This window comes from Lynx rufus, unplaced genomic scaffold (assembly GCF_022079265.1).
Source record: "Lynx rufus isolate CCGP_SWC_20201006 ecotype Redwood Valley unplaced genomic scaffold, mLynRuf1.p SCAF_9, whole genome shotgun sequence".
NCBI lineage: Eukaryota > Metazoa > Chordata > Mammalia > Carnivora > Felidae > Lynx > Lynx rufus.
In genome coordinates, this window is record NW_025814897.1 from 53833483 (window position 1) to 53857121 (window position 23639).

The 23639-nt window shown below is 46.6% G+C and overlaps 1 protein-coding gene across 1 annotated transcript in view; it reads left to right on the forward strand.

Annotated features, from left to right (window-relative positions):
- Positions 1 to 23639, forward strand: part of TENM4 (teneurin transmembrane protein 4) — a 383504-nt gene that overhangs the window by 327167 nt on the left and 32698 nt on the right. Inside the window, exons 20-24 of the mRNA XM_047071426.1 lie at positions 536 to 785; positions 3007 to 3027; positions 11191 to 11423; positions 15301 to 15455; positions 21460 to 22337. Of these exons, the coding sequence (XP_046927382.1) occupies positions 536 to 785; positions 3007 to 3027; positions 11191 to 11423; positions 15301 to 15455; positions 21460 to 22337 (1537 nt within the window). The remainder of the gene's footprint in view (positions 1 to 535; positions 786 to 3006; positions 3028 to 11190; positions 11424 to 15300; positions 15456 to 21459; positions 22338 to 23639) is intronic.

A 23639-nucleotide genomic window follows, 5' to 3' on the forward strand; every position in this document is an offset into this window, starting at 1 on the left:
TCACTCATGCATTTCTCTAAACATTGATTGAGATCTACTCTGTGTCAGGTTCTGCGATAGGCACTGGGGATATAGAAAGGGAAATAACATGGTTTCAGTCTAAAGAGAGAAAAACATGTAAGTGTCATAAAAAATCCACACTGCAGTAGAGATGGGGACTAGGTACAGGAGATGTGTACAGTCTATTTGAGAAGGAGTGGAGCTGAATGATTAGGGGCCTGGACTTAAGAGCACTTTTGCTACTCTCCGTGTAACCTCAGGTAAGCCACTAGCCTGTTCCCCCCTGTGCATCCAGAGGGGACAGTGATACCTATCTTACAGAGTCGTTGAGAGCGTTCAATCAGGAAGGCAGCATGGCCTGTTCAGGACACTCTGGGTTTCATGATGGGGGTGTGGCAGCCTTGGGGGGTAGGTCTTGGAAATGGTAGGCAGAGATCTTGTATTCCTTGCAAAATCGAGGCAACTCTGTGGTCAGCCGCAGAAGACAGCCATTTCCTGCTCCATAGGTGATTCTGTTCTTCTGTCCTTGTCCCAGGCATCTTACACAAAGGGAATGGGGAGAACCAGTTTGTGTCTCAGCAGCCACCCGTCATCGGGAGCATCATGGGCAATGGGCGCCGGAGAAGCATCTCCTGCCCCAGCTGCAATGGCCTTGCCGACGGCAATAAACTCCTGGCCCCCGTGGCCCTCACGTGCGGCTCTGACGGAAGCCTCTACGTGGGAGATTTCAACTACATCCGGAGGATCTTCCCCTCTGGGAATGTCACCAACATCCTGGAGTTGAGGTATGTAAGGTGATGTCCTCCTCACACTTCCTAATACTGTCCCTTTGCTATCCCGTGGCGCCCACCTAGCATTACCCACGACACCCAGAGGAGCCTCACCTGTCAGAGTCCATCTGAGACTTTTCACTTCCCAGCTCAGGGCTAAACTGTAAGCTGGGGGCTCTGGGGAAGCAGGTGCTGCTCTCCACCGGGCACTGAAAGGAAGACCAGCCACTCGTGGGGTAGGGGGATATCTTTGATGCCCAGAAGATGTAGAAGGCTGCTAACAACCAGGAATTAGACTTTTTGGAAGGCCTTGAACTTCTTTCTGTTTCCTGGCACCAAACAGATTGAAATTAGTCTCATGAGACCTCTTATAAGGACAAAGATGGCAGAATGGACAAAGCCAGCGTTAGTAGGTTTGGCCCTGTTACTAAACGCTCATCCGAGTTACAGCAGTCCTCTTCAGCTGTCTGGTACTGAGATAAAGGCCCATGGGCTGAAATCTGGCAGTGCCTCTGTGCTCCTAGCATGCTGCAGGGCCAGCCAACTCCACCTTTTCTTTCTCCCCATCCCAACCGTGAGTGATGGAGCATAGCCATACTTAGAGCTCGGGGAAGGGCCTGATGGGTTGCATTTTCTCTAGACTCCCTAAATTGGGTCTTCTTAGAACCAGAGCACTGTCACAGGGTAGGTTCTAGGGTTACAGAGAAGCTGTGGTTAGAGACAGGGTTGCCCCACACTCCCTTTCAGGAGAAATTGCCCCAAGTTCCTCAAAATTGCTTTAGGGAGTAGGATCTGCCTATGTCCTGGGCAGGAGTTCGTGTGAACAGAACAGGCCTGTGAGCTGGAAAGCCTTCTTCCAAACTGGCCAGGGAAAAGGAAACTCACTTCTGTGAAGTCCCAACTATTTGCCCAGTATAACAGTCCTGCAAGATATTTACCACTGTTGCCCTTGACAAACAAGACCAAGGAGACTCGGGGAATTTAAAGAATCTGCCCAAGGTCCAGCTTCTAGAATGGCGGACCGAAGCCCAAAAGTCCATCACACAGCTCTGCGTGGCCAAAGAATTGTCACCTGACCCAAAGAGGGCCACTTTGGCTTTAATGCCTTGTTAAGTTATCCCCTGGAAGTAATTGCCTGCTGAGAATGTCTCTGCAGTGCCCATGTGAAGGAAGGGAAGGCTTGCTAGCTGACCACGGTCATGGAAGCCCTCAAGAGGAGAGGGTTCATAGTCACCCACACACACAGAGACAAATGAAGCAGGAGGTCTTTGGCCATGACAAGAATCAGAAGCCTGAATTCTGTGGACTCATAGGAAGTGGGATATCAGGCTTTGTGAGAACCACCAATGGAATATTCTCTGCCTTTCTTCTCTCTTTTATGAGTTTCACTGCCACAGACATCTGTCAGGGAACAAGGAACCCGTAAGCCTGTCTGCTCCAGTCAGCTGCTCACATTGTCTTTCCACCTCTTGTAGGGTAATGGGAAGAGTCACAGCCTAGGGGTCAGCCCACGTGGCAGAGAAGCTGTCCAGCTGTGGGCAAGACATCTACCCACTCTGGGCCTCCATTTTCACATCTTCAAATAAGACACCCCATTTTCCCTGCCTCCCACCTTTGAGGGGAGATCGTGGAAGACAAATAAGTAGGGAAGGGAGGAGTAAATGAAATTTGGAAAGAAAAATACATGTGTCAGTATGTTGTCAATCTTAATGTATTTTCTTCCCGGCCTGTCCCTCTGTTCCCCCCCGCCCCCTGCCCTTCTAATTATGATATGTCTCCAGTTCTGTATTCTGTCATGAGGAGGATCATGGTGGGCTATGCAAGTTTTGAATACCCTCTGTAGGGCAGCGTGCACACCAACAGAGGCACAGCAGTGAACATGCGTGTCTCGGGGAGCGTGTCCCTGTTCGGGGGGCGGGAAGCCGCTGCTGCAGCCCCTGTCTTAGCTCTGGTGAGAGCAGCCGCGTGTGTCAGGCTCATCCCCTTCCCCGAAGTCAGCAGTAGTGGTGCAGGTGAAGCCATGCCTCTTCTGTGATATGTAGCTGCTTGTAAGTGAGCTCACTGACAAGTAATATCCAATATAAAATAAATCAGTGTCATAGCTGCTAAGTCTTTATTTATTATAGTATTGTACAGTACCATTGCTGTCAAGTTCTCAGGCTGCTAATAATGCTTCTAACCCCGCTGCTAACACCTCATTCTTTCTTCTATTCCCTGCTCTCCTGTCTTCTGTCAGAAATAAAGATTTCAGACATAGGTAAGCCAACCAGTGGAGAATTTCCTGTCTCTCCTCTGCCTTGTTGCATGTTGTGTGGTAAGCTGCACGTGTCAAATTCAGATGGCTCGCTAGCAAATGGATCCTGTGTGATTGGAACTGATTGGAGGTAATCAGTTACAATGAGAGGAAGTCATTAATAATGGTGGGGGTGGGAGGCGAGAGCCCGAACTCCTCTAATCTCTAGCAAAGTGTAACAGTTACTTGGGTAATCTGTGGACATGACAGACTGAAATAATAGGGGAAACAATTTTAACCTTGGCATAGTAATTTGAACACCAGTCCGTTTATCCTTGGAGTAAATGAGGACAACCTCCTAACTGTGTTGAATGGCTTTCATGGTCACAATGGGACGTCTTGAGAACATCTCGATCAGGTGAAGAAGTTGGACAAAGACAGGTTTCAGATTTGCACTTCTGTGGGCATTGCAGGTGCCTTGGCTTTGGTGGCTAGGATGCTAGGTGACCCCACCAGAAAGTTTGCCAGCAAGGAAAGAGTGGGGAGGAATGTTTAGGCCATATGAACCACCCAGATAGGTGGCTCATCGAATAGGAGCTTTATCACAGAGTGGATTTGTCGTGTAGGCTCACAGTGAGGCTCAGCAGGCAGAAGGGAGCCACCTCATCAGAGACACCAAGAGAAATGTCTGCCCATCAGCACCACTGCCTTTGGGGCACTCTTCTGACTCCTGGGGAACAGTCACTTCAGAGTCCCCTGCCTCACACACATCTGGGTGACTTGAAAAAGCCGTGGGCAAATGGAGCTGGGGCGGCTACCAAGGTAGCTTTCAGTTACCCACAGGTGGCTCATACCAAAGTGGCGCGTGGGCTGGGTGCTGAGTGGGAATAAAAGAAAATCTTAGGCTGGCGGAAAGAGGCAGACCCCAAATCCAATAATGATCATATCCGTATCTATGTAATTAGATATGGTATTAATGTAACAATCGTATATATTATTTTAAGATAATAATAACATGGACAGAGCATTTAGCGTGAGGCAGAAAGAAGGTTCATGGATTTACATGGGCTATAGCAGTTCATCCCCAAAGCACCCTGTGAAGTAGGTGCTCATGGCACATCTAATCTACAGATGAGAAAATTGAAACCCGCCCCCTCCCCGCCCGCCCATTGTCTGACCTTGAAAAAAAAAAATCACCTCATCTTTCTGAGCTTTACTTTTTGACTTGAGGTCAACAAAATCTCTCTTGGAAGCCATTTTAAGGGTTACAGAGGATACTTGTAAAGTATCTAGCATTGTGCCAGGCACAGAGGGGAGCTCCAGACATGGCTGCTATTATTATTGCTAGTATTATTATTATTATTATTATTATTATTATTATCATCATCATAACAATTATATGATGATGATGGTGTCAACTTTCCCAAAAAGGAATTCAGTCTTCTTACAACCAAAGATACGTGTCTTAAAGTAAATTAAATAGAAGTTGGTAACAAAAGGAAACAAGAGGAAACACATATGTGTGATTCTATGTCAGATTAGACCCTGGACTTCCTGGCAGCCAGAGCAAACAGGGAAACATAACTATTCTCGTGGTTTGCTTTCTCAGAAATGGGAAAATGTGCTCACTTCTCAGAGGGGAGAATACTTTTTCCTGACACGGAAATCTAAAAGTAGTGAGCTTTGTATGGCTGATACTGAACTATACATCGATACATGCCTTCAGGTTCAGTTTTAGAGAAAACATAGAAGTACATTTCATACGAAGATCTTGGGTGAAAACCTAGCATTTCACGTTGAGACCTTCAGTGAGTGGCGGTAACTGCCTGGGACGCAGCGGGGTTACAGGGGACCAAGCTGGGAAGAATTAGTAGGTCAGGGTTCTTGTCCAGCTTTGTTGTGCACTTGTGTGGCTTTGGGTTGGGCATCCCGCTTTTCTGGCCTCCAGTCTCGTCATCTGTGAACTGTGAGAGCTGTGGTTTTGGTGCCTGATGTTTAGTGATCTTTTGGTACATCCATGGCATGATTTCAAAGCCAGTTTCCTGCCCTCCCTCAATTCATCGTTTTCTCAGGTGCCAAAAACTATTTCTAAAGTAAAACCAAGTGGAAGGAAAAAAGGAATATGTTTCTGCCTTCTCTGGTTTCTTAAAGAAAATCTGGAATGAAAACACCTAAGTCTGAGCTCTGATTTTAACTGGCACCTGGATATTGGTAAATCCCTTCCCCTCTCTAGGCCTTGGCGTCCCCATTCATAAATGTCAGAAGTGGATTAAAAATTCTAAAATTTTATCCTCTCTGTCCATGAGCATTTACTGTCTCAGCTGTTCCCAGGAATGGTAGCCTGCACACATGCTCCCCAGGGCAGCCTTGCATGCCTCTGGCTGTTTAGCCTCCATACCAGCCCACCGCGCAGGGACCCCTAATCCTTTGGGCATCTTCTTCTGTGGACCCTTTCAGGGAACGAGGATCCTCATTTCCTCCTGGATCTCTTCCCCAAGGTGATGGAGGATGCTTGATGCCTTTTTCAGGGGCACATTTGAACTCAGGTCTTCATCAATCTCCATCAGCGTATTAAGTTAACTCCAACAGAAAGCCCTAACTTCCCCCAGGAAGTAGGTTGGGCAGGACAATATTAAGTCTGACATACTTGGCTTTTCCATTATGCAGTAACATAAATACTCTGAAGGTTTCTCCAGGTGACCAGCTGCCATTTATTGGGCATTTTTATTTCTTTTTTAAAATTTTTATTTAATCTTTATTTTTGAAAGAGAGAGGGGGCAGAGGAACAAATAGAGAGGGAGACACAGAATCCAAAGCAGGCTCCAGGCTCCGAGCTGTCAGCACAGAGCCCGATGCGGGGCTCAAACTCACTGTGTGATCATGACCTGAGCCGAAGTCAGAGCTTAACCAACTGAGCCACCCGGGCACCCCTGGGCATTTTTATTTCTTAATGGAACTGGCACTATGCTCAGAAATTTATATTCTTTATACAATTTTGTCCTCAGAGTAGCCCTTTAATGTAGTTGTGAATATCCCCATTTCTTAGATGAAGAAACTAAGGCTCAGAGTAATGAAGTGATTTGCCCAAGGTCACCTACTAAGTGGGTGGTAGAACTAGTATTTGAACCTCTGTCTTTGTGGCTCTCCCCCCTGGTTCTAAAAGCCAGTAAATCAAGTTCTACCAGGGCTGCCACCAAATGTGGTCAGAGGATGCTAGTTACTCTGAGACAAAGGGAGAATTCTCACTAAGAAGCAGGGAATAGATTGCCTCTAGTCCCTGGACTCCCAGCTCCTATCAGGAAAGTCCCACATCATCCAGAAAGAGGATAGTGTGACGCTTGATTTCAGTTCATGAATGTCCGGAATGGTACTCTTATAGCATCCAAGTGTGTACGTAGCTTCCAGAAGTGCCAAGCTCACGTTTGTGGAAGTAGAAAAGAATGTGGGTCCCACAGTGGACTCAGGAAACAGAGCTATGACCCTTCTCTGTGACCAGCCCGGCTCAAGATACCAGGAATCAGAACTGACTCAGACATGGTCCCTGCTGCAGAGCTGATCCCGGGGCTTTCAGCTGTAGGCCACCTTCCATGGTTTTGAGAGTATTCAAAGGCCTTGCTGCTCAAAGCAAGCAGACAGACCACACTGGTATCCTCTGAGAACTTATTAGAAACATATGCTCTCAGGCCACACCTCAGAACTGCTGAACTGGAGTCTGCATTTTAATACAATCTCCAGGTAATTCATCTGCATATTAAAATTTGAAGAGCATGCCTCTAAGTCCTCAGTTTCCAAATCTGGCTGTGCCTCAGAGTCGCCTGGAGAGATCTTAAAGGGACAGATGCCCAGGCTCTTCAGATATTGTGGATGAGGTTTTTCTTTCTTAGGCTTTCCTGGTGAATGTGCTGTGTAACCATGTTTGAGAACCATCACTGTAAGATCCATAGCATTATTATTTCCCCTGTATGCTCCCAGCAAGATGGATAGCCATTCATTCACCGGCGCATAAATTTGTGGGCTTTTCTGGAGCACTTACTCTGCACCAGCCCAGGGCCAAGCAGCAGGGACTCGAAACTGGTCCCTGCCCTTGAAGAGTTCGAGATGTCATTGAGGAGACAGACAACTAAGCAGAACAGTGTCTTAAGGTCCTACAGGTAGGAAAAGTATATTTGCTAAGGGTCTGGTGACACGACGAAGCAAGTGGCCAGTTCTCCAGGGGAGGTCTGGGGTCTGGGGGTCTGGGGATCCAGGAATGGCATTTCAGATGAAATGATGCTGGAACTGGATCTCAGGACATGGACGTGATCAGATGCTCCCCAGTGAGTAAGGGCAATGGTGCTTCCTAGGCTTGGAGAGGCAGTGTGGGGAAATAGGAAGAACACAGCCTTTAGGTCAAGAAGATTGGAGTCAGAAACCCATCCTGCCACCTAGCAGTCTCTAGCTCTGGTCAAGGCACTTCACCTCTGGTGGTCTTAGGTTTCTGAAATACTAAAAAAAAAAAAAAAAAGCACCTGCCTTACATGGCAGTTGTGAGGAACGTCAGGCTGTGCGTGCAGAGCACAAGGATGGTGTCTGGGACGGAACACACACCCAGAGGTGGTAGCGGATGCCTTCGTACCAGTGACAGTCATCTCTCCAAGCTGCGTTCCACCAAACGGTGGCCCTGCCCCCGATGGGGGCCCAGGTGCTGCTCCCTGTGCAGGTGGCATGAGGAAGGAGGGCGCTGAAGACTGTCCAAGTGCTCTTCCAACCAGAAAGGGCTGTTGAGATGTATAATTTCATTTGATCCTGATGACAAGCCTGTGAGCAACGCAGAGCAGAGACTTAATCATTTGACAGCCGAGAGACCTACAGTTTGAGCGATTTAGGGGACTTGCTCCAGTGAGAACCTACATCTTCTAAATTCAAAGCTAGCGTTCTTTCCCCTACACTAACCCGACTGCCAGACCTCAAATATGTCCTTGAGCAGAGAAGATGGGCCACGGCTCTTACAGACTCCCTGGGACAATCCTGCTGGTGCCACCTTCTTCTGGAATTCACTGAGCTGAGAAACTGTACATGAGTGGCACTTCTCTGGGTCACTGCAGGAAGACATGAGCCAGAAACTCAGGGGGCTAATCTAAGTGGACAGGGCCCCCACCACATTCCCGCAGGGACACATTTTCTGCCAAGGTAGATAGCACCGGTTTATCATGAGTGATGCACAAAGAAATGAAATGATTCCCCGTCCCCCCACCCCTCCCCACTCACCGCCCCACCTCGCAGCTGTCATCAGGGAAGCAGAGAGATCCAGGCTGCCCCACATTGCAGACTGGGATCTAAGGTCACTGCATTTTATTTAGCCAGAATCAGTGTCATCTGGGAAGATCAAATCTGTGCTGCATTAGAGGGTAAGTCACAAGGGACATTTCAACATAAACAGCACATCTATCCTGTTATCCATTTCCCTCAAAAGAGAAGGAAAAGAAACACCCAAGTAATTTGAGTGAAAATGGTATTTAAATAAACTCAAAATGGAGATACCATCCATTTAAAGCAAGTGACAGCTATGCCCTAGAAGGCATCAAGTTGAACATTAGAAATACAAAAATGAATAAAATCCCATCTCTTCCCTTCAAGGACTGACTGTCAGATCTGGGAGACAGCCACATAAATAAATACCACGGCATTATGTGAAGTGTCCTGTAACCCAGTTATGAGCAGATATGAATCTCCACACACACGGGTTAGGGAAGGTTTTGCCAGAAAAGGTGCCACTGAGCTGATACCTGAAGAATGAGTAGGAGTTTAGCAGGCTGGAAAGGGAAGGGGACAGGACACTGCACAGAGTGGGAACAGCAGTTATAGGGAGGTGCGGAGGTGTATGTGGGGGACCAGATGTCCCTGATGGACTGCAGGGCGTACCGGGGGATACAAGGCAGCTGCAGAGAGTGTTGCTAGGCTGGGGAGTCTGAAATCAGCCTATAAAACATGGGGCGCCCTGGAAGAGAGGGCACTGGGGTGATGTGACAATGTCTGGGTTACAACAAGGAAGAATGGCCTGGAGAGGACCCAGGCTGCAGTCGGAGAGACCTGCCTTTTATTTGAAAAGGATGATGTGATGGGACAACCATGTTAGAGCTAGAGAGGAAGGACAGTTGGAGAAAATCACGTCACCTTAGTCTAATTCAGGGAGAGAAAACCAACAGGGAAATCTTAGGTCTGGGAACCTGGCCCTGTTAAGAAGCAGCCAGTCCCCAAGATAACACCCAAAGCAAGGGATGGTTATGATGACAGACAGTTGGGGCCAGATTAAAACCTTTAGGGACCGTGACACTGAAACGATTATGCTGCCCCAGTCTTCATATGTAATTCAAAAAACACCAATCTGTGAAATAAAATTTTGTTTTTCCACGTTTATTTATTTTTGGGACAGAGAGAGACAGAGCATGAACGGGGGAGGGGCAGAGAGAGAGGGAGACACAGAATCGGAAACAGGCTCCAGGCTCTGAGCCATCAGCCCAGAGCCCGACGCGAGGCTCGAACTCACGGACCGTGAGATCATGACCTGGCTGAAGTCGGACGCTTAACCGACTGCGCCACCCAGGCGCCCCTAAAATTTTGTTTTTCAAAAGAACCCAAAACCTACATGCCCGATGAAACATAAAATAGCTTCCTTCTAGACTCTTCTGATTGTCTTACTTGCATCTTGAAGGATTGACAGCGCGCCTACTTTGCTGGTGCTGTAGACACTGCTCAGTCTGCCCTCTGAATCCCCAGCACAGTTTACATCCCACCATCCAGTGGAAATGGCCCGTGCCGGGCCATCCAACCTGAACAGAGGGAGATTCCCTTGAATTGGAAGACATTCTGGAGACTTGGAAGGGGATACCAGTGTTAAGATGCAGTTTGAGGCTGGCCACACACAGGAACTGGAAATTCGTTTCCAGGATTCCAGCTCCAATTTGGCCTAGACCTGGAGTAACGAGGCCATGCACAGGAACTGAAAATTAGTTTCCAGGAGTTAAGATTCCAGCTCCAATGCAGCCTAGACCTGGAATAACGAAGCCATGCACAGGAACTGAAAATTAGTTTCCAGGAGTTAAGATTCCAGCTCCAAATTTGGCCTAGACCTGAAAGAAATTATAAAGCTGTACCATGTGATAGGAAAATTCAGGCTTAATAAGGAATACCTAGTCTGTCTTCCTCTCCAGCTGCAAAACCAGACATAATGACTAGGAATTAAAAGAACAGTCACAATTATTGAGTATCTGTCATGTGCCATGCACTACGCTAAATATCTTTCACATACGATTTTATATAATTTTCTCAGTATACCGACAGGGTGGCTGTTAATACCCCATTTTGCAGAGGAAGAAAACTTAAGGCCCAGAAGGCCAGGTAACTTGCCCAGGTTTCAGAACCTGGAAATGACAGAGCCAGACGTGAAACCCAGACCTATCTGATTCCTAAGCTTGTGCCTCTTTCCTGCCATGTGCCGAGGGGTAGCACCTTGTCTCTGCAACCCTCCAGACAACCGTGGTCTGCCTTTGCTTTCCTCTGTTGGCACAGCCTTGTCATGATGACTGATTTCCAGATATGGAACTATCATCAGAACTACTCTCTTGGTTTATTTATTTTTCCTTGGGTGTTGCTGCAAATTATAAACTAATCCTGCAATTCATTACATCTGACTGCAGAAGGAAGACTGCTGGGCCCCTGATAAGTATAATGTGAGGATAGACAGAAGACTATATTGCCACCAACTGGGAGTCAGATCTGGCCAGGGACTTATCAGTAAGTCCCGAGGAGGCAGTAGGGCTGCTATAAAAACTTGCAGGAGAAGATCTTGTGTTTTAAACTCTTGAGGTGTTTTTTTCAAGTCAGGCCCTCTCTTGTTTCTGGCTTGGATTTACAAGCCACCTGTGGTAAGCCTCATTGATAATCCTTTTAAGAAAACATGTATTAAGTACCTAATATGGACATAGCTCTGGCTGTACATCACAGTCATTGGCAAGAGCTTTTTGTGTTATTAGTTAGGTAAGAGGGATAGCTAAGCCAACCACTGGGGTCAGAAAAATTAGGGAACAATAACCCAAAAGAGGGACACCATCGCCATATGACTTTTTGCATGAAGTCTAGTTGTACATCTCTGGTTAGCTGATAGGAAGAAAGAAAGTACTCACCAGCTGCTGTGTCCTTATTTTCCAGTCACAGCCCAGCGCACAAATACTACCTGACCACAGACCCCATGAGCGGGGCTGTTTTCCTCTCGGACACCAACAGCCGGAGGGTCTTTAAGATCAAGTCCACCGTGGTGGTGAAGGACCTTGTCAAGAACTCCGAGGTGGTCGCAGGAACAGGTGACCAGTGCCTCCCTTTTGATGACACTCGCTGTGGGGATGGTGGCAAGGCCACCGAAGCCACACTGACCAACCCCAGGGGTGAGTAAGGCCTTGCTTTTTAAGTACAAGCAGTAATGTTGATTGAGGTCCTAATAGTTAACTTCCCAGGAGTTGTGAGTCTGATACCACAGTCAGGCTTGGAATTGGAAAAAATTGTAAATTCACACCCTTTGATAGCAAAATTCAGGTTTAATGCCCACTCCATTTTTCAAAAGAAATACATGTTTATCGTTGTGAAAACATTTTGGAAAATACCAAGATGTCTGCAGAGAAAAGTTAAAATTGTCGTAATTCCACCTGCTCAGAGATATTCCCAGGTAACATTTCCTGCCTTTCCTTCTAGTCTTTTTTCCATGTGTTTGCATGCATGTGTTTGTGTGCTCACCAAAAACAAAATGAGGCCACATTAAACTGTTTTGGTAACCTACTTTTTTTCCCCTAGATGGTATATCATGAACATTTCTCCATGTTACCCATCTTCTTTGTACTCATTTTTATGGCTCTATAGTATTCCATAGAACGGATGTCTCATCACTTATCAGCCCCCTACTGTTGGACATTTATGCTCTCTCTCACGTTACTGTTTTATAAGAACATTGCAGCGTATCATCTTTGTAGATGTTCACATGCTGTAAGACGGGTTAGCTGTAAGTTTCAATTTTGAGTCCTTCAAAAAGACCTCTTAATACCCACAATCACAATTTTTCCACTCACTTGTTCAGCAAGTATTTACTGAGTGTGTGGTATGCTGTGGTTGCATAGATAATTTTAATGTAGCAGAATAAATAAGACTTGAGCGTGAATCACTGATGTAGGAGAGAGGAAGAAATGCCCCCTGGCAAGCCAGGAGACAGAACTGTGCAAGGGACTTAAATAAAAGCCGAGAGAGGCCCCTTGTGCCTAGAAGACAGGGAAGGCTTTTTGGAGGAGAAGCCATCATTGTCAACATTCATCAGCAAAGCATCCATTGTGTGCTGGCCATAAAGCTGAGTGACCTCTAGTGTCTAAGCCTCAGCATCCCCCTCAATAAAATTGGGGTAACACTACCTTCGGTGTCCACCTCCTAGGTTTGTTTTGAGGGTTGTAATAAATATATTTCATATGCTATACCACAAAAATGTCCTATGTGATTGTATTAGCAAATGGTGCCAGGTTTCAGGCCTCTCCTAGACCCAGATGTACCCCTAGTGAGTGAATTAATATCTGTGAAAAGTGGTTGGTAAAATGCAGCTGCTACATGCACTTTTAAGTCAAAGCATTATTGTCTAGTGAATCAGGCAGTTCTGTATTCAAATTCAGACATTGCCACCTAATAGCTGTGTGAGTTTAGGTGAGTTGCTTAACCTCTCTGAGCCACATTTTCCTCACCTATGAAATAGAGATATACTGTACAGTTGCAGTACAGATTAAATATTATCAGGAATGAAAATGCTTGGTTCATTGGTTCCAGATACCTGATAAACATTCTCATAGTGACTCCTATTATAGTTGTTGTATTACATTACCTTATGTTATCACACCACATCATATATAATATTATATAACCTCTATTAGATACCTGATTGGTCAGGTAGTAACTGTGGGGTAAGTATTGTGACATCCATGGTCCTAACTATGATGTCCTCCTAATTATGACTTCCTAACACTGAGCAAGTAGCCTGCAACAGAAAGAACAGGCTTACACTTAGGGATCCTGCGTTATGATTCGGTCCTACTGTTCCCTGCCCTCTGACCTCCTCCTTTGGGCCTCACTTTTCCCATTGGTAAATGAGCGGATTGGGCTAAATGACCCCCCCCCCGCCCCGACACCACGTGCAGTTGCAACATTCTATTCTCTTCAAATTAAAAGCTTTTTTTGAAAGTGTTATTCTCTCCAGGTCTTTCTCAGCTGCTTCACACACATATGTGTTCTCCACCCGCCCTCCTCCCACCCCCGCACACACAGACACACGCATGCATGCACACAGATGTAGTAGCAGTGAAATTGCCCAAAAGCCTGTAATTAACCCAGATAGAAATGACAAGGGTGCCACAATATGCAGACACTTCGCAGCAGGGAGGAGAAAAGATGTCCATCTATTTAGCACAACAAAAGGAGAAAAACTGAAGTAATTAATCAGGGGGCAGGTCGCTTCTATTAGCCTGTGCAGCCAACTTTGTAAACAAGAATCCTGATTGTTCGTGGAGCACTCATCAGTCCTAGCAGATGGAAGAGAAAGACAGAGCATAGCCAGGCAGACAAGAAAACTCCTGTCCTGCTACTTAAAGAATGTAATTAATTTACATTCTAGGCAGGGAGGAGGAAAGGCTTGCTTCCCTGCCTGAAGGCTGCCTTGTCCTCTGTGTGAAATCGCTCCCCAGCCCTGAGCAGCCTTAAGGAGGGGGTGGAAAGAACACCACTCCAGGGGACTTCATCACTCAGAGCCCCTTGGGTGTCTGAAACCGCCCCAGTCACGGACACGCAGACCCCGAGCAAAGGGTCTTCACAAAGTGCTGGTCGAATTCTCATAATTATAGTCGCTAATAATTATTGAGGGCTAACTGTTACACATCAGATGTTATTATCCCCATTCTGTGGATGAGGAAGCTGGACTTAGTGAAATGCCATGGCCAAGGTTATACAACTGGAAAGCTTTCTCTGGCAAGCGTCTCTACCTCTGTGAACCTTTCTCCAACCCCTTCTTTCATTTCATTGCCCAGAGAAGACTGAGCAGAGCAAAACTGACCAGAATCGCCTTTCCTTCATCATGTCTTTCCCTGGGGCACTCCGCCTGGTGCTGGCTCATCCCCAACCTCCCCATCTAGACCATGTGCTCCTGGGGGTCATGTGTCGCCCCCTAGCACCCCTGAGCAGTTCTCAGTTTGGTAGGGCTATTTCTAAACTCGGGATGTTGCACCCAGGGTGGAAATCAGTCTCACCCACAATAAAACATATCAGTCTCGGCCACGCCCAGAATGAGTATTTCTAGGAGTGAGGCCAAGCAGGGATGTGTTGGGGGGGGGGGGGGATAAACACTTCAGAATGATTCTGATACACATCACTGGTTAAGAAGTACTGATTTACTAGCATGGTTCTGAAACTTTGTTTCATATTATGATCACCCAAGGTGCTTGTCAAAAATACAGACAAATATTCAGGCTCCACTTGAGATGTTCTGAACCAACTACCTGTGGGATACATGATAGAAGGCTTCCAGATGATTCACAAACACAGCCGGGAGTGAGAAGTACAAATTTAGAACAATCCCTTTATTTAAGAGCTGAGAATCCAAACGCAGAGATATCCAGTGACTTGCCCAAGGCCACACAGCTGGTCATGGAGAAAGTGAATGGTGAATTCAGACTGCTCTCTTCCACGTGCCTTTTTTAAACATTTATCTCACCCATATTCTCTACACAAACCCGAAGGATTCATGTTTAGGCTGTATACATCTATAATTACCAATGACCATAAACTAAGAATAGAAAAACATGGAGGATGATTCTCTTGGAAGAAAAGAAAAATTGTTACCAAAATGGGGATGGATTTAATTGCGAGAATTACAAGGCTTCAGAAGTTAGGTTAACTTAACTCACAGCTTTGACACTGAAAAGGGTTCTCCTTACTGCTACATCCAGTGCTTGACAAACCCCCAGAAGTAGGAGTCCAGTTTTGGTGACTACCTAAGCTGATAGGTAAAAATCTCAGCAGTAAGGTGGAGGGACCAGAGCCCTGGAGACTCGGGTTCTAATCCCTGCTTTGAATAAGTCACCCTAAGCCTCTGGGCATCTGTCTTCCAGCCTTTAGATGGGGAATGAATCCTGTGGGGAGGATGCAATCAAATCACAGAGGGGAGGTTCTTAATCAGCCCACAAGGCTCCATCTGCGCGTAGGTTGTTACCACCTCTAACGCTGGTTTTGGCTTCTCTTTCCCAGGCATCACGGTGGACAAGTCTGGGCTGATTTACTTCGTGGATGGCACCATGATCAGACGCATTGATCAGAATGGGGTCATCTCCACCCTGCTGGGCTCCAATGATCTTACCTCAGCCCGGCCCCTCAGCTGTGACTCCGTCATGGATATTTCTCAGGTAAGGGGAGAACTCTGCCTGCTAGAGCCCTGGGGCTGCACGCTCATCCTCTCACCAGTACCCAGCTCTCCCGCTGGCCCCCCATCTTTATGCTGCACTAGCCTTTGAAGAGCACATTCTTGGGGCTGGGCCTGGGGAAGCACTAAGGACACAAAGATGAGTAGGGCGAAGCTTGGTGCTCTGGGAGTTCACCAGAGGGATGACAGGTGGTCGTCAGAGGGATCCCCGTGGACAGTGAAGAAATCTGCCCAAGGAAGCTTCAAAGGCAGCAGAGAGTCAAATGCTGTGAATTTAAATCCATAGCTGCCTGTGAGTCCCCTCTTTGGAAACACAGGTACTTGTACATTGTCTTTTCTCTTTCTCCACTGTAAATGACATGAGGACAGGAATTCTGTTCATCTTTTCCTCTGCTCTAACCAGAGTACCTTGTATACAGTAGGAGTACAACCAGTATTTGGTGATTAATTAATTGATTGGCTGATTGACTCCAAGCTTTGCCGCTCACTAACTGAGTGACTTTGGACAAATTCCTGAAGTCCTTTGAACCTCTTTTTTTTTATATTTTAAAAATGGAAATAGCTGACTTCAGCCTGGCAGGATTGCTTCGAGAAAATACGAACAGTGCATACTAGGCTCCTGGCACCGCTTGGCACTTGAAAGGTGGTCAATCAACAGAAGTTCTGGTGCCCACGTCCACAAAGGAAGTGCAACTTGTGCCAGGTTTTGAAGGTTTAATAGGGGTTTCTGGGTGGCCAGGAAGAATGGAGACATTTCACACAAAGGGAACAGCATGTGCAAAGGTACAAAGATGTTCATGGGCCCGGTATATTCAAGGACCATTGGAAGATTGAATGCTTGAGCATAAGGTTCTTGGAATGAAGAAGCAGGAGTTGAAACTGGAGTGTTATTTGGGGCCAGGTGGGGAACGACCTTCCCATGCCGTGCCAAACAGTTTGGACCTTAGCAGTGAACACCAGTAATCCAGTGCAGACCCAGTGACTGGCAGTTCAGCATGTCCTTAGTTTGTCCTGCAACGTCTTGGCAAGGAAAGTGTCCTTTATTGCTAGATCTTTTGGCAGGGCCTGGCCAGAGCTGCCAGCATTAGCAAAACCCAGGAAAAAGGAAGGCACGAGTTACATTAAATTGTAGAGTGGGGACAGCAATAACCACACTTAGCTTTTTAAACCCCCTTGTAGGGCAGGCTGCACACAGGCCCTTTTCCACTGACTATTCACCTGCTCCCTGTACTCAGGGTGCAACAGAGGCCAGGAGGCCCCCCTGTTAGTGACATGTGTTGTGGAGCGCTGTCCCCAGAGCCCCAAGGCTGGTGCTGGCGGTCCCAACACCCGCGTCACATCCCTTTCGGTTGCTGGCGTGGTTTTCCTCTGCACTGGCTAATGTGATTGTTCCGCTCCAGAATGGAATCTGTTCTCTGCCACTCGTCTTTCCAATTTGGCAGGCTTCCCCTTGCTGGCTCGAGAATTTCCCTCTCCAGTCTGTGAGCAAGCTTGAATTACCCGTCAGGAAGCTGCTACGGCCTGAGGATGTGCACGCGAGTATTTTCAATTCTCAAAACGGGCCCCGCACCAGCCAGCACAGGGCACTGAAAATTTTCAATCCACACGTTGGAAAGTTGTTTTACTTTAGTGAGAGGTGCTACCAAGCAGCCAAATCAAAAGCTCAGAGGACAACCGGCGTGTAGTGGAACGGGGGAAAAACCCACACTTAGCTTCAGAAATCCTGGGCTGAAATCCCTTTGCCCCTGGTCCCCGCTACCCTCATCTGAATCTAAGCATGGAATTTTTTTTTTTTACCAAACTCTCCAGACACGGCTTATATTTTTATATACACATATGGGCGGGGGTGCTGGCTTTCATTCTGAGAGCTTCCTCTGTACAAACACTCAGAGCTGTTTTACTGCCCCGTGGGGAGCAGGGAGTAAGCCAGAGAGCTAAGAACACGGCTCAGAGGGAAGAGTGCAGAGCAGGGAACCAAGGAACTTGGCCAGCTCCCCTGGGTGGAAATAAGCCCAGGCCCAAGGAGAAACTAGAGGGAGGAATGGAGAAGAGAAGAAACAGAAGATGTTGCCGCCAATCAAAAGAGGGGATTAGTTCCTAGCTCAGCAGGCTACAGGGTGTGACCATATGTAGGGTCCAAAATGACTTCTGAAGAACTTCTTATGTGCCAGGCACTGTTAGAAAGGAGAATACAGAGATGAGTAGGACTTCCTTTTTCTTACCTAGCTGTCACAATATTCCCAAGAGGTGATATTATCTACCCCATTTTACAGATAAGAGAACTGAGGCTCGGGGCGGGGGGGGCGGGGAATTGCAGTTATAAATGCAGAGCCCTGTGCTAGTTTCCATCAGGGATGTAGAAATGAATTTTTTAATGAAATCCTGTACATAAATTGCCTAGCACAGTGCCTGGCAGCTAGTAATAGGCTGTAAATATTCATTCCCTTTATAATTTACAAAGCAATTCCTTGTACATTGTCTTGATACTCACAATTACTCTATGTAATATTTATTACCTCCATTTACATATGAGGAAAGAAGTTCAAAGTGTTTAAGTAACGCACACCTGTAGTAATTGTAGAACTGAGATAAGAGGTGAGGTGTGCTGGCCCCAAATCCCTCGCTCTCTCCGTGCCGTTGACCAGTCATGTAGTCATTCATTCATCTGGCAATCCTGTTTTTGAGAACAAATAAGTCTGCAATAAGGCAGTCATCTCAGAGTGCTTTGATAAAGGCACAGAGTGTTCTGGGGGACAGAGGAGAGGGGGCTCTATCCCTTCTCAGGACCACAGAATGTGGGAGCTGGAGGGACCACAGCAATTCTAAAGTCTTGTTTCTCCATTTTAGCAATGGGACATTAAGCCTGAGCACCCCTGTCACTAACAGGAAGGAAATCAGAGAAGCTTGTGTATTTGGTCTGCTCCAGAACTAACACACAGGCTCTGTGACAGAGCCAGGACTGACCCTCAGAGCCCTGTTCCTTCTTTTCCAGGTGCTCTGTGCACAGGGCAGGAAGGAGAGAACAGAAAAGCGCTTGCTCTTCCTTCCTTCCTTCCCCTCTTTCCTCTCCCCCTTCCCCCTCCTCACCTGCCCATCAGGGAGCCATCTTTTCATCATAATGACTGGCAGAAAGGTCTGAGCAAGCAGGTCCCCAAGGTGCCAGAGGACCAGAAGGCATAAAATATTTAGCAGCCAGTGTTGACAAGAAATGGGTTTTAGGAAATTGAAAACTCCCCTGTCACGTTACAGTAAACTGTTCTGATGCAGCCAAGGGCTGCCGTGACGCTATGCTCCAGAGAGTACTGGGAAGTGTGAAGGCAGCGGCTCTGGCCAGTGGCTCTGGCCTGCCTCAGGCTCCCTGGCTCTGTGCAGGCAGAGGGGCCCAGGCTGGGAGTGAGGAAGCAGGGCCCGAGGGTGGCCCTGAGCAGAAGGGTCAGACGGAGGTGGCCACATCTCATAGGTATATAATTTACTGGGGTTTCTTTCTGCGTTAGTAAACTACCACATGGACATTGTAGAAAATGTAAAAAGTTAAAAATTACAAAGAAGAAAGTTAAAATTACCCCTAATCCAAGTACCGTTAACATTTTGGTTTTTCTTCTCCCCTCTATCTATAATCTAATTTATTGTTACATTTTCCCCCAATTGGGATCACACTGTGCTTACAATTCTGTAGCCTATTCTTTTCAATTAATACATAGCAAACATTTTCCAATGTCATTAAATATGCATCTATAACATCACTTTTAAGAGGTACGTAGAGTATTCTAACTCATGGGTGAACTAAATACCATCGTTGATTTAGTGAATTCCCTCTTGTTGGGCACTTGAGTCGGTTGCAGTTTTTCACCATCATTAAACATTGCCGTGGTGTGCACCATTGTTCACAAGGTGCAAGAGCAAATTCCTGGGAGAGAAATTTCTTACCTAAAGTAACATGCGCATTTAAGTAAGCCCCACGTTGGACGGAGCGTCGAGGGTTTGTAGGGGGCTCAGGAACCAAAGGTGGTGAATTCCTAGGAGTGCGGTAGACAACTGGGATGGAGGAGACGCTTCCAGCCCATGTGCAGTGTGTCTGGATGACCTCTTGGGGACACAGCTGGCCAGTGGCTTCCCGTAGTGCCAGCACCTACCTCCTGGTGTGCTGTTTCCACAATCCAACCTCCTCCTCCTCCACCAACACAGCATTCTTCACCTCAGACCCTGCCAACTGCATCCCATGCATGCCTACCTGCAAGCTCACCATCGTCCCTGCCAGCTTCCCAGCCCGGCTCAGAGGAGGCTCGGGCTGGGCCCCAGGACCTCTGAACCCCTCATTCCCATCGCCACCTTCATTAATGTCTTCTGGGAGGACCTGTTCTCTGGGGTGCTAGAAACCATTTTCTTTTTTTTTTAACTTTATTTTTTTCTTCACTTTTTTAAGATTTAAATCCACATTAGTTAATATAGAATAATAATGTTTCAGGAATAGAATTTAGTGATTTATCACTTAACACGTAACACCCAGTGCTCATCCCAACAGGTGCCCTCCTTAATGCCCATCACCTATTTAGCCCATCCCCCCAACACCCTACCAGCAACCCTCAGTTTGTTTTCTATGAGAGCACATAAAAGTCTCTTACAGTTTGTCTCCCTCTCTGTTTTTACCTTTTTTTTGTTTCCCTTCCCCTATGTTCATCTGTTTTGTTTCTTAAATCCACATACGAGTGAAGTCATACGCTATTTGTCTTTCTTTGACTCACTTATTTCACTTAGCATAATACCCTCTAGTTCCATCCACGTTGTTGCAAATGGCAAGATTTCATTCTTTTTTGGTCGCCAAGTAATAGTCCATTGAATATATATACCACATCTTCTTTATCCATTTGTCAGTCAATGCACATCTGGGCTCTTTCTATACTTTGGCTATTGTCGATAGTGCTGCTATAAACACTGGAGTGCATGTGCCCCTTCGAGTCAGCATTTTTGTATCCTTTGGGTAAATACCCGTTAGTGCAATTGCTGGGTAGGGTAGTTCTGTTTTTAATTTTTTGAGGAGCCTCTATACTGTTTTCCAGAGTGTCTGCACCAGTTTGCATTCCCACCAACGTGCTAAAGAGATCCTTTTTCTCCACATCCTTGCCAACATCTGTTGTTGCCCGAATTGTTAATTTGAGCCATTCTGACAGGTGTGAGGTGGTATCTCATGGTGGTTTCGATTTGTAGAGAAACCATTTTCTAGAGCTGGGATTCACAAACTTCAGTGTGCACATGAGTTATCCGGGGATTTTATTTAAATGCAGATTCTGATTCAGTAGGTTTGGTGAGACCTGCCATTCTGCATTTCTGACCAGCTCCCAGGTGATGTCAGTTCTGGATATTGAGGAAAGGCTTGTTCTTCCTGATAAACTGAATTTGGATATTCGTGTTAATCCATGAATTCAGTGGGTTGAAATATCGTCTTTCATACAGGCATCATATCAACAGTTCACGTAGAGTCTGAGATATCTGAACAATTCCTGCTTCAGCCTCCAGACTCTATCTGCCTTCTTCTCCCACCTCCATAACATTAGCTGTCATTATTTGAGCACTTACGATAGGTTAAGCACTCTGTGGTATCGTCAGTCCTGTTTTACGGATAATGAATATTGAGGCTCAGAGAGGCAAAGTAATTTGCCAAAGGTCATAATGGTGGGGCTAGGATCTGAATCTGGCTCCCAAGTCTATCTCTTGTTTACTTTTTATGTTTCTTTTTTTTTTTTCCTTTTTATTCCCTTCTTCATATTTTGGGAGTCTAATGGAGACCATCAGGTGTCTTGGGGGCAGCTTTTATATGGTTTCACTCAGATCAGGGGGTTTGACCTCCATTGTTGATGACAAGCCACTGTGAAATCAGGCAGGACTGCGTGTGAAGGCACTTGGGACATTATTACAAGCTATATGGGCTGTGGGACGATAAGTGGTGAACACCTTGCCGGGCATCTGAGTATCGGTGTCTCCATTGTCAGGTTCGCCTGGAGTGGCCCACAGACTTAGCCATCAACCCGATGGACAACTCTCTCTACGTCCTTGACAACAATGTGGTCCTGCAAATCTCTGAAAACCACCAGGTGCGCATTGTCGCTGGGAGACCCATGCACTGCCAGGTCCCCGGCATCGACCACTTCCTGCTGAGCAAGGTGGCCATCCACGCAACCCTGGAGTCTGCCACGGCCTTGGCCGTCTCACACAATGGGGTCCTGTACATTGCTGAGACCGATGAGAAGAAGACCAACCGCATCAGGCAGGTCACCACTAGCGGAGAGATCTCGCTGGTTGCTGGAGCCCCCAGTGGCTGTGATTGTAAAAATGATGCCAACTGTGACTGTTTCTCTGGAGATGATGGCTACGCCAAGGATGCAAAGCTGAATACCCCATCTTCCTTGGCTGTGTGTGCCGACGGGGAACTTTATGTGGCTGACCTGGGGAATATCCGAATTCGGTTTATCAGGAAGAACAAGCCTTTTCTCAACACCCAGAACATGTATGAGCTGTCCTCACCAATCGACCAGGAGCTCTACCTGTTTGATACCAGTGGAAAGCATCTGTACACGCAGAGTCTGCCCACAGGAGATTACCTGTACAACTTCACCTACACTGGGGATGGCGATGTCACACTCATCACAGACAACAACGGCAACATGGTGAACGTCCGCCGGGACTCCACCGGGATGCCCCTCTGGCTGGTGGTCCCAGATGGCCAGGTGTACTGGGTGACCATGGGCACCAACAGTGCACTCAAGAGTGTGACCACGCAAGGACATGAGTTGGCCATGATGACCTACCATGGCAACTCTGGCCTTCTGGCAACCAAAAGCAATGAAAATGGATGGACAACATTTTACGAGTAAGTATCACAACAAGGCCACTTGATGATCTTGTTTCATGAGATGTATTGTACGATTAGAGGTGAGTCGATGGAATGAAAGTTTTTGGATATATTTTGTTTTCGCTCAGAATTTGGGATGCGAACCATTATTGCCTACAGTATGTTCTGCGTGTTCATATTCCAGACGATTGCTCCTAGAAAGCAACACCATGTAGTGGAAAAGGCATGAACTTTGACATTAGAAGAGTTGGGCTTGCATCCCTCTAGGCCTCAGTTGCCACATCTGTACAATGGAAATACCTGCCCAGCATAGCACAGGGAAGTAATGTAGATAAAAACCGCAGAGCGCTAGCATCTTCATATGATTCCTGTCCAGAAATAATGGCAATGGGAGAAAGAACGGTTCCATGTAGATGAATTTTCCACGTAATCAAAGCTCACATCGTCAAGTTTCAAAAAAATATTTGTTTTCATTTTAACCATGTGGGGTGGAACTTAACAAATGCTTTCCATGCCTCCCTTCTCAAGCCCGTTATACGAACATAATGAAACCTTTCTCTCTATGAGTCGAGATCCTTAATAAGGAACAGCCACAATTGCGTATTATGTAGAAAGTGAGGCCAGAACCCTTTGCCCCTGCCCAAAGTGATTGTAAACTGTTCTTTGATCTGCTCCTGTGTCTCTTGGTATAATTTTACTGCTTCCCCCCTCAGAGTGGCGCTATTGCATCACTATATGTTATGGTCGTGCCACCCACCCCAGGGGCTCACTTCCCTTCCCCTCCTCCAGGGTAGCACTTCTTAAGTGGTGTAGCCAGAAAACCAGAAGTTCGGCTTATTCCAATCCTAGTCAAATCAAATACATATGTATCTGAGGTCTTCCTCTTTGAGCTATTTTAATGAATGGATTTTGTCCCTTCTCGTTTTGCTACAAGGCTGAGATCTTGGGGGCGGAGGGGGGCAGGGGTTGGTGGCCGGAAGCTTTAAAAAATCTAAGTAGCACCAGATATGGGCTAGGAACCACATTATTGCATTTAATCCTCACAACAGCTCTGGAAAATGAACAATAGTATCCGTTTTATAGAAATAGAAACTAAAGCTCAGAGAGGCTCTCTGTTAGACAGTGAGAATGTGGCAGAACTGGGGTCTGTCTGATGCCAGAGCTCCTGTGCTTTCAGCCCTGCCCTGCTGTCCCCTGCTGAGTTTGTTAATCCCAAATGAACTTAAATCCTTGAACTGTAAATTTTTCTCAAGCTTGTTCAAGCATCAGTTTCTCACAGTCCTGGAATCCAGAGGAAAAGGATTTGTAATAGATTTTTCA